Consider the following 11062-nt stretch of genomic DNA (forward strand, 5'->3'; position numbering starts at 1 on the left):
CCCACTAGTGGACATGATGATTTGTGAGTGCTTGCATGCGTTGGATGATCCCATTGCTATGTCATATGCTTCTTTCACTTTCCCTTGTGATACTTGTGATACCACTATTGTTGATCATGTGGAATTAGTTGCTTGTGACACTTTGACCATGCCATGATATGATAAAAACTTGAACATGTTTTGTGCTACATGCTTGCACTATTCTCCCATTAATGCAACCAAAATGATAAACAATTGCTTTTTCGAATGCTTGGTTTGCAATTATGTTAATATGCTTGTGAATGAGATTGCCCCCATAACTCTCTCAAACTTTGGAGACTTTGCATATGTCCATGTTGAGCATGTTCTCATATTTACTCCGCATATTCACCATAGCTATTATGATGCTTTGCTTAACACTAATGATGATGTGCAAAAGAAATGGCGCATCATGATGGATGATGTGTTCATATACCATGCACACACGTTATTTGTGTGTGTAGGTGCAAGAATGACAACGTCAACCTCTATGGAGCATGAGTTGATGAAACGAGCTCTAGAGAGCTACCTCCACAAGTGCTTCAACGAGAAGATCGAACCCACCACTTCGACTACACAAGATCTCTCGATGAGAGCACACCGACATCTTACTAAGGTGACCTCCTTCTACTTGCGCTCTCTTGATAAACCCGTGGAACATTGGCTACCCTTTGAGTGTTGCTTGGCTTTTCTTGTGCTATTGATGGGGCTCTTGACAAGTGAATGGGACATTCAAGCGTTCATGTCATCTACCTCCTCTATACATTCGTGAAGATTTGTCATCGAGGACGACTCTTTTTCAAGTGGGGGGAGATGATGCAGCCCGACCTTCGGCCTTCACCGCATCATGTGCGTCATTGCCAACACGTCAACTAAAGGTGAACTCAATCCTCTTTTTGACTCCGCTGCTTACCCTCGAGGATGGTATACTACTTGATAATCCGTCTAGTGTCAATGGTAAGGATACATCGTCACGGATGGAGAGAAGAGAGGGCAGCACAGAAGATCGAGGAGGGAAGGACGACATCACGGAAGCATGGAAGAGAAGGAGGAAGAGGAGCTGGAAGCTCCAGGGCCGGCACTGCCGCCCTCCACAGGCCCATCTTGGGCCTTATTTTCTAGCATCGGGCTTTCCTCAGCCCGGCTCGAGGTCCAGCCCGGCCCAAAACATGGCCAGATATAGGTACACACAACACATGTGGTGGTGATGAAAGTGCATTTGTGCCGGTAATCTTCATGAGCTAGCTTCTCTTCTCACACGTGATTGGTGTGGTCATACCTATCAATATTTCTATTTTCTTATTTTTTCTCCTTTTCACATGATTTTTTTCGACTTTAGGCTTATCCTGCAAACTGGTTATAATCATTGGGATATTGATTCTTACGAATATTGCACTTTGTTTGAACACAACTTCACAGATTGTATACATGTTTGGTCTTCCAAATATTTCATTCTAAGAGGGGAAATTTCAGGTATTGGCTAATTTGGTGCAATGTGCTAGGTAACTACTTTTCTAACATAAAAATGGTACAATCAGAAGTAACTTATATTGTGTTCACTTTTTTCTTTACACAAATAACTGCTACTTAACCACCATTACCTTATATGCTGTCCCGAGAACCAACCTGAGGTTGGGTGGTTAGGAGGGTGGTTGTACCCTCCAGCCCACCAATGTTCAAACCAGGTTTGATATATGTGTGTATCATAAAGGCGGGATATTCATTCGGTAGGAGGCGACGTTCCTGTCGACAGCGAGACGCCCGTGGTGACTTCATCAATTTCAAGATCCAATCTGCCGGCTCATTCTTTCGGAAGTGCTCATAGGGGTAGTGTGTGCGTGTGTGCGATCATTGGGGTAAATGTTTGCGCGTGTATGTGAGCATCTTGCGTTTGTACTGTGTTTCTCAAAAAAAAAAACTTATACGCTGTCCAACAGAGTATACAGCTGGGAGAAGAAACATCCCAGAAAGAGTCCTCAAACTCAGAACTTGCATCCAGCTTTGCAAGCTCATGGGCAACATTATTATAGGTGCGGCGGCTAAAAGAAAATTAGAAGGATTCGAAATTTAGAATATAAAGACTTCTAGCCTCCTTTACCAACACACTGATTTCAGATTTGTCGAAGTCTTTGCTCTTGAGGGCTTGCATCAGATTTAAAATATGTAACCTGGAATATAGAAGTCTCCTTTTCAAGAAATTGAACACTGAGAAGGTTGTGACAGATAAACTTGCGAATAAAATTATACATGCTGATGGATCGAACAAAGACCAACTTAATTTTCTGTGTAAACCGGTGATGTTGTGAAGTAAACATGGAGAATGATTACATATGTTGTTTAATCCATTGTATTGGGTAACTAACTAAGCATCATGTATCGCCTGAGTGATGTTTCTGATATTCTCTCCATAGTATATTGATTGATATGACTTATCCATTATATACCAATGCTCCCAGTCTTTCTGAGACCCTTGAAACATCAATGCCAATTCTTGAGCTGAAAGCCTGCACAGTTTACAGGGAGAAAATTTATTGATGTGTAAAAGAAGAATATGATTCTATTGATTATGGAAAATAATTATAAGAGAAAAAATTAATAACCATCATTTGAAAGAAAGCATCGACTGTACCTTCTTATGTATATTGTCTCCTTTCATAAATACATAAATTCCGAGAGAGTGTGATGTCTAGATTTCTTAATTTTGCCTAGTAAAATATGAAAACAGTTTCCGCCGTAAAAAAATGGAAGCAGTTAAGCCTAATATACTACAAGTAGTGTTGTTAGATTTTTCTCAAAAAGAAAATGTCATTATACATTCTTAATGCATTTTCTAGCAAGTTAAAAATATAAGCAGAACACTAAAAAATGTGTACAATGTCATCAAGTTTCAACAGAGGATGCATTTGATTGGGTATGACGTTGTAGGCCATATTTGATTACCCTGGAGTGTATGCTGTAGAATATTTTATGCCTAGCCACGGAATGGTTTGCATTGACAATCTCCGCGCCTTCTTCCTGGTGTATGGCGATCACCTCATGGAGCTTTATCGGTCTCTTTACGCTGCATATCAGCATCACGTCCATTGTCGAATCGTTGTGATACCGAACCTCCACTACCGGTGCAAGCAACCCTTTTTCTTCTTTCTCAACTTCTAACTCTGACCCTATGCCACCACTCATCATCGTCGAGACGGCACTACAAGCTCCTCCTCTTAATCTAGCCACATATTGTGCAGAGCTCCTCCTTTTGTGTAGCTCGTCAACCCTATACTTGAGCCTTTTGATGTATGTTACTGCTTCATCCAAGCTGCCCAACAATGTCAATGTATCCTACATAATTTTTGCACCATAAAGTTAATAGAAACATGCATTAGAGCAAAACAGAAACTCATATTCGAATATGCTGATTTCTTTCATCCCATATAATTAACATTGTGAAGTTGAAATTTCTAATTTGGGCCATTTCATCTCCTTGTGGAATAATGGTTTCGGATACATTATGTTTATATGATTCTTTTCTAAATAGGATAACCCCCAGCCCCAGCGTCTCGGTGTAAATGTTCTAGAACCCTAATATATGTTTTTTTTTATATTTCAAGACCCTCAAGGGGCATATAAAAAGGTACACCAAGGGAAGAGACTTGGAGTACAAGAAGCTAGGTCTAGAGTCCTATTCTAACTTAACGTCCGCCTTTGTATTATAAAATTTCTTCTTAGTCGTAGCGTTATTGAAGCGGATGACCTGCGACTGGATTTGATGTCTCACATTTTTGTCTCCTTATTTGCCTTGTCATCATCAATGTCCCTTTCTAGTGCATTTTCTTCCATCTCGCAGTTACACTCTGAGTGTCATGGACGCCAAGTAATGACGCGGACAATGTTGAGTGGAGTTGTTGTTGATGTGTCGAGGTAGTCGAACATGATGTAGCCGTTGTCGAGATAGTCGTGGTTGATGTAGTACTCTCCGTAGTCGATGTAGTGCTAGTCGTAGTCGATGTAGCCACATTCTCCGGAAGCGCAAGCAAATGCGCGCTTCCTTTTTTCCTTTTTTTGACGGAGATGCACTCTTGGGCGACGTTTTGAACCTTCGAAGGTACTGTCGTGGGCGACATTTTGCACCCTCAGGGATACCGTCGGAAGCATTTTGTGGATATAAGAGGACGCGGTGGTGAGACCTCCAGCTTTGGTTGAACCTTCAAAGGTACTATCGTGGACGACGTTTTGCACCCTCAGAGGCATTTTGTGGATATAAGAGGACGTGGTGTAGGTGAGACCACCAGCTTTGGAAGAACGGGAGGAAATCCACCGAGCACACTCCGGTTTTGCTAGAATCATGTGCATGGTTGTAGTGTGTCGATGCAGTCTTAGCCATTGGACGCTGGTAATGTCGTCGCTGTTGTCGTGGGACACACTCAATGTCGTGGTCGTCTCCAATTGTACTATCATTGTACTATCAGCGGGTGATGTGTTGACGAGATTGTTTTGTTAATGAAGATCACATTGATGTAGACCTTGGCGATGATTGTTAGGCATGTCGGAGCAGCAGAGGTGTGGCCAATGGCGTTCCTCTTGAAGGCGTCTCTCACAATGGTGATGATTTCGATACTGTGTTGCGTGTGGGTTCAAAACTTATATTATCCAGATCTTCAGGCTTTATATTTAAAGTCAGGTCTATGGCCTTATATTTAGAAGTTGCCCATAATTGGATCTTGGCCTAGTGTGTGGATGGTGATGTCGCTTATCGTGCTCGACGAATATCTTGGCTTGTAGCCTAGCTATGAAAAGTCGTAGTACGACTTATTGTCGTTGTTTGGCTCGGTGGATCTGATGCAGAGTTTGTTCCGACGCAATTCTCACACATGCATAATTATGATCGTTGTAGTTGCGATGCTGGAACCAACTTATGTGGAACTTGGATCGTATGCTTACTCCTGGGTGACCGAGGGTCCAGGAGGGCACCCTCCGGTGGTCGGTGCCATGTGGAGAAGCATGGTGAGTTGGTGAAATCGTGTCGCTCGGTGATACCATCTAGTTGTGGATGTAGAGCCCTCGAGGCGCACACGTTCTTGAGAACCGATGGTGGGCACGGACCCAATCTTCCTGCCCCCGCGTCGCTCCCGCTGGGGCGACTCGGGCGCCGTCCAAACCTAGCGCCGCCAGGCCCCTCCTTCCACCTTTCCCCCTCCCTTGCCGCCACCTGAGGTGACCGCTGGAAAGCCGTGCGGCTGCTGAGGACGGTGGCAGCGAGGATCTCGCCGCTCCGCTTTGATTTGGAGGACTACATGACCGGGGCGGTGGTCCTTCAGGCGAGGCGACGTCGCGCGCGGTAGGCATCGGCGCGGGTGACTCTGGCCGTCGGCCGCGACCTCTTGGGAGGTTGGACCGCGGCGGGTGGTGGCTGCGGCATGGAGGCCACCTCCCCATCAGATCGAGGTTGTTCCCCCTCCTCTCTCTCTCTCCTCCCTAATTTCGGCTTAGCGGCGGCTTGCTGCTCGCTCTGGATTGCGGTGGGAGCTGGTGTGTGGTTCGGGACCGGGGGAAACCCTAGGTTGGCTGGCCCGGCCCAGCAGCGGCCGCACCTGCGGGCGCCGTTCTTCCTCCTTGGAGGCGTGGCTGAGGTCCCCTGTCTCCACCCCGACCAACCTCCCGGGTGAAAGCCCAAAATCTCTCAAATTGGGCCGCGTCGATGTGTTGCATGCCGTATCCTCCTTGGAGGCGTCGCCTGGGGAGTGCGATGCTCGGTGAGGTTGAAGGTGGAAACTTTGGTCTCGTGCAGTTGCTCCGGGTGGCTTTCTTGCTTCTCTCTGGCCATCCTTAGGCCGCGGCGGTTTGGCCGGTGTGGTGTGCTCCCCCTTCCTAGTGGTCGTGTACTGGGGCTGCCTCGGAGCTCAAGTTCAGCACTTCCCGGCTCTCGGGTGAGCTTTTTCCCATGACCGATGTTTCGACGCCTTCGAGCCAAGGCGGGTAGGGGCCCTCTTCGGTGTGGGAACTGGAATGTGTTTTGGTGCTTCCAGTTCAGGGGGCCTTCCTCGCTCATGAATCTCCATCCTGCTATTTGGCAGTGCCTCGTCGCGCCTTCACTGCTCGTTGCTCTCGGTGCTGGAGAGTTGTAGTCTTCGCTTTGCATGTCCATTTGGTGCTTGCTAGTAGTGTTGAGTTGTAAGCCTTTCAGGGTGTGCCCTTGTATCGTTCGGCCATTATGTTGTGTTGTGTGGTGTTGTGTGTGTGGGTGTTTGTTCGGTTCGCCTTGTGTAATCCCTGCTGGTTGTTGGCTTTGTTAACTCAAAGCTGGACTCCTAGTGAGCCTACTGTTTAAAAAAACGTTCTTGAGAACCTGACACAGCCGGCCGGTATGCAAGCTCATGTGGCACTTGGAGTCCTCTAGAGATTCATGGTGGCATGGTGCGGCTTATCTTCTCTGGATGTTTATTACTACCGCCATGCACCATAAGATGGATCTTGTCCACTAGACTCGGCCATGTGCTGAACGCTTGGTACTAGGTGTCAACGGGTTCACCGGAATTTGAGGGCATCTCAAAGATCGTCGGAATGTGGGTAAATGAAAAATCGATCTAATGTGAAAATTTAGGAACTAGAAATTTGAAAATTTAAGAACCGGTCCCATCGTTGATTGAGACCGGGTGTCGCCCCCCCAAGGAGAAAATATTGATTTCCTCGGGGGCGGCGTGCGATGTGAAAGTGGAGGAAGTCATAGGATCGCTGTCATGTGACTAACCACTCTGGTACCATGAAAACGTTGTAGAACCCTAATATATGTTTTTAATATGTACATGACCCTCAATAGGTATATAAAAAGGGACACCTAGCTAGAGACAAGACTTGGAGTACAAGAAACTAGGTCTACAATCCTTGTCAAACTCTACGTCTACATATGTATTCTAAGTTTCTAAGAATCCGTTTTTTGCACGTGGTGTCATATTATACTTTCTAAACATAGGAGCTTTACTTACAACCTGCTATTTTTTCTTCATCACTTGAGTGTTCATAATAAAAATAAAAATTATCCATTCAAGATTGCGAGTCGATCGTTGAGGTTCCGTTTTGCCAGCATGTTGATATTTCTTTAGAGAAATATGTACCTGAGTACCTCCTAATAATGTTAGATCTTCACATACTTGTTATAAAGTATGAGCAACAGTAATGGCATGTATGATTAGTTTGTCTATTTGATTTCCTTTAGAGTTATTATATACTCTGAGTTTGACGAATGGTCGCATGGAAAGTCACATAAGACATTGATCCCTCTCACGAGCAAACTTAATGAAATAATATTATTGTTATATTTTTACTTTTTGACCTACCAATTTGGATCAGTAATTTTGCAAGATAAACCATATAATTTGTGTCAGCTTCCATAAAAAAAAACAGGCATTTCAAATGGGACCTTTGATTTTACATGAAGACTTGTTGCTACTCAGATTATGCCAGAATATATATTCAAATAGTCGTTAAGCTAACAATTTGCAGTGCAGTAGCTAGATTCAACTAAGTAGAATGGAGAACTGGACCTAGGTTTAAGAACATGTACTTCAGGTAAGAGCATCTCCAGTCGTGTTCCCCAAACCGTTCCCAAAACGGCGCCGGATCGAGCGTTTGGGGGACGTGTTTTGTTCGTGCCGCGTTTGGGGGACATCGCTTCCTAGTCGCGTCCCTCAAACACCGCCCCAAACATGAAATAAGGGTTATTAGTATGCGGAGATTGTTTTCAAATTAAAATACAACAAACAATAAAACAACTAAACAAATGTAATAAATAGGGCTAGATCAAGGTGCCGCGGTATTTGCTGATAATCCTTTGATCCTCCACAAATGCTCAACGAGATCAACTTGAAGTTGCTCGTGAACATTGTTGTCACGGATCTCTGCGTGCATGGCGAGGAAATCAGCAAAATCTGCAGGCAACTCATGATCAACCTCCGCAAGAGGGCCCTGACACTCATAGGGACCAACATGTGTCCTGGCATGATTCTTGCGGTCATCCTCGATGATCATGTTGTGCATGATCACACAAGCCTGCATCACATCCCACATTTGGTCGTGAGACCAGCTTAGAGCGAGTGCGGACAATTGCAAATTAAGCTTGAAGCACACCAAATGCCCGCTCGACATCCTTCCTGCAAGCCTCCTGTCGCGCAGCAAAGTGGGAATTCTTCTGACCTGATGGATTCGAGATTGTTTTGACAAAAGTGGCCCATTCTGGATATATACCATCTGCTAGATAATAGCCTTTGGTATATTGGTGGCCATTGACCTCATAGTGCATGGTGGAGCATGACCTTCCACTAATCTGCTGAACACCGGAGACTGCTGCAACACGTTGATGTCACTGTGTGATCCCGCCATGTCAATGAAAGAATGCCAAATCCAGAGGTCATAATCTACCAAAGCTTCAAGCACCACACTGCAATATCCATGACGCTCTTTGTACATACCTTGCCAAGCAAACGAGCAGTTCTTCCATGACCGAGTGCATGCAATCGATGCTTCCAAGCATTCCAGGGAATCCTCTGGCAGCATTTTGTGCCATGATCCTTGCAGTCTCTTCCTAAGTTGGCCCTCTTAAGTAGTATTTGCCAAACTTTCCCACCACAATTCGGCAAAACTTGTACATGCACTCAATGGCAGTAGACTCACTCATGCGAAGGTAGTCGTCATGTGTATCGGCAGGTGCTCCGTATGCAAGCATCCTCATGGCGGCGGTGCACTTCTGAATCGACGAGAGCCCGACATCGCCTACAGCGTCGTGCTTGAGCTTGAAGTAGGGGTCGAACTCTCAACGTCGTGGAGGATATTCATGAACAGACCCTTGCTCATCCTATACTGGTGCCGAAATTTGTCGGCATGTGTTGCCTCATTTGCGAAGTAGTCATTGTGCAGCATGGTATGCCCCTCCATCCTCTACTGGGGCTTCGACTTCTTTCTCCCCGGCCTTGATCCTCCGCGGCGTGGCCTCTTCCTCTTCTCCGCCTCAGCGTCAAGCACGTCCTGGAGGGACGCGATGATCAGCAAATGCTCCCTGAGGTCATCGTCGAAGGCTTGCTCGTCCTCCAGCAGTAGGGCAATCATCTCGTCGTCGCTATCCATGTCTGAAGCAAAATCAATGGTTAAAATTGCGCCGCGGAAGACGTGGCAACGAACAACGGCCAATCACACGTACCTGGCAAGTCGTCGAGCACCTTGTGTGCGCGGAGGTGGGGCGGATTTGACGCCGCGTTCTGGGACACGCTGGCGAAGCGGCGGCGGCGGAACGACCGACGAGAGTGCCAGCCACGACGACGGTGCCGACTCTCATAAGAGATCATTTGTCGAAACGACCGGCAAATCCAGCGGCGGCGGAGGGGTGAGAAGCGCGGGAGGGAAGGAGCGACGAGAAAAAAGGCTTGAACCAACGGTTTATGGAAATAGTCGCCGACATGTGGGAGCCCGCGCGTCTCGCTTTTCGTTGTGTCCGGCGTGCCCGGAGCGTCCCTATGGGGCGGGGATGGCCTGGGGGCGCCGGACACCGTATCGGGGCGCGCCGGACAAAAAGCGGCTTTGGGGAACGCGACTGGGAACGTTTTTTTGTCCGGCGCGCCCCAAATCGTTTTGGGGGACGGTTTGGGGGACGCGACTGAAGATGCTGTAATAAGGTACTTTTCCTCTCACCAAAAACTAACACACACGCCCCTGTGTGTAATGACAAAAGTATCATGTGACTTCGTGTGTTCCCCTTGATGAGGAGAGCTAGCAACATATTGCCAGAAGATTAGATGCCCATATAACTTATTTGGTTTCCTTAATTACGATATTTTATGTGAAGAGAAGGGCTATAGCTAAGAACATATGTATAACTATTGTTAAAAATGCACGTGGAGCTGGATAAACCGCGCTACTTAGCATTCTCGTGTTTCCTTTCCTAGTCGAAATGGAGACTGCGGTACATAGCTAATGTAGGGAAAATAGATAAGAATGTAATTAAACAAAGAAATTACATTCAGCAATGCTTACAGTGGAGGAGCAGTGTTCTTTTGGGATTAAGGAGGCAAGCTTTGCATAAAGCTCCTTCATGTGCTGCCTCCTCTCCTTCTCCGTCTCCTTCCTCTCCACTGGCGCAGTCGTCGTGCTGCTGTTCATCCTGGTTTTCTTCACTACCATTTCTGCCTTAGCCTTCTCCTTTACCTCCATCTCTCTGACACACAAATATCCATCTATCTAGATATCACCTCTCAGCCTACATATAGACAGGGAAGAATTCCACGTGGGAGAAGGAAAGACCAGGATAAGAGGAAGAAAACGTACCTGGCTTGGTCTAAATGGGAGGGATATTATGCGTGTATACGGATAAGAGCCGGCCAAAGGGAGGACTGCATAGGCTCTTAGAAATATGCCATGTACATAAAGACACTGCACACGTACGCTCAAATGGCTAGCTAGCTAGTATTAAAATATGTATATATGATGTATGTGCCTACAGACCTACAGTAGTACTAGTATATATAATATTTGGAGAGCCTACACATGCATGCTATTTGTGGGGAGGGAGTATTAAAATATGTACCCTTTTCGCAAAACAAAAAGAAGGCACACTTAAATTCGCTGTTCAACATTTTATTTTAGGTTTGAGTATAATTTGTACTTATAATATATCCAAAAAAAATTAAGGATGTTTATACATTCTGAGAACATATAATTTTGTACAAATTAGTGGTCAAAGTCATGCATCAAAGAAAGTGCGAAAAAGTGTGCCTTATACTTTAGGACAGAGGAAGTATAATTTTCAGTCTTTCTGAAATTCCGCAGGAACATACTAGGTTACCCTGGCCTTAGGAATAATTGTGCAAAAAAAAAAAAAATCACGTGCCATGCTACATATGCATGCATATGTGGATCCCTCGGTGAAACATCAGCATATTATCGGTCATGTGAAGCAGTGAAAGCATCAGAGCAACCCAGATTTGACCTATCTAGCTAGGGCCCGAGTACAAGCATCAGAGCGATCCAGATTTGAGCTATCTAGCTAGGGCCCGAGTGCATGCCATTTGGT

The 11062-nt window shown here is 45.8% G+C and overlaps 1 protein-coding gene across 1 annotated transcript; it reads right to left on the bottom strand.

Annotated features, from left to right (window-relative positions):
- Positions 1 to 2271: 2271 nt before the first annotated feature.
- On the bottom strand, positions 2272 to 10207 carry LOC124675878 (transcription factor bHLH167-like). Its single transcript, XM_047211949.1, has 3 exons — positions 10027 to 10207; positions 2959 to 3348; positions 2272 to 2522 (listed from the first exon to the last, which is right to left on the bottom strand). The coding sequence occupies exons 1-3, from the start codon at positions 10201 to 10203 to the stop codon at positions 2448 to 2450; spliced, it is 642 nt and encodes a 213-aa protein (XP_047067905.1). The 5' UTR covers positions 10204 to 10207; the 3' UTR covers positions 2272 to 2447.
- Between the last annotated feature and the right edge of the window lie 855 nt (positions 10208 to 11062).

The sequence above is a fragment of the Lolium rigidum genome, chromosome 1 (genome assembly GCF_022539505.1).
Source record: "Lolium rigidum isolate FL_2022 chromosome 1, APGP_CSIRO_Lrig_0.1, whole genome shotgun sequence".
NCBI classification, from domain to species: domain Eukaryota; kingdom Viridiplantae; phylum Streptophyta; class Magnoliopsida; order Poales; family Poaceae; genus Lolium; species Lolium rigidum.

What these genes read in the sequence shown, in the direction of transcription:
- LOC124675878 (XM_047211949.1), bottom strand. Translation starts at nt 10,203, where the DNA reads ATGGAGGTAAAGGAGAAGGCTAAGGCAGAAATGGTAGTGAAGAAAACC. An exon ending in AAGAACACTGCTCCTCCACT is followed by an intron (nt 3,349 to 10,026) that starts GTAAGCATTGCT and finishes AAAATTATGTAG; the next exon opens with GATACATTGACATTGTTGGG. An exon ending in TCTACAGCATACACTCCAGG is followed by an intron (nt 2,523 to 2,958) that starts GTAATCAAATAT and finishes TAAACTGTGCAG; the next exon opens with GCTTTCAGCTCAAGAATTGG.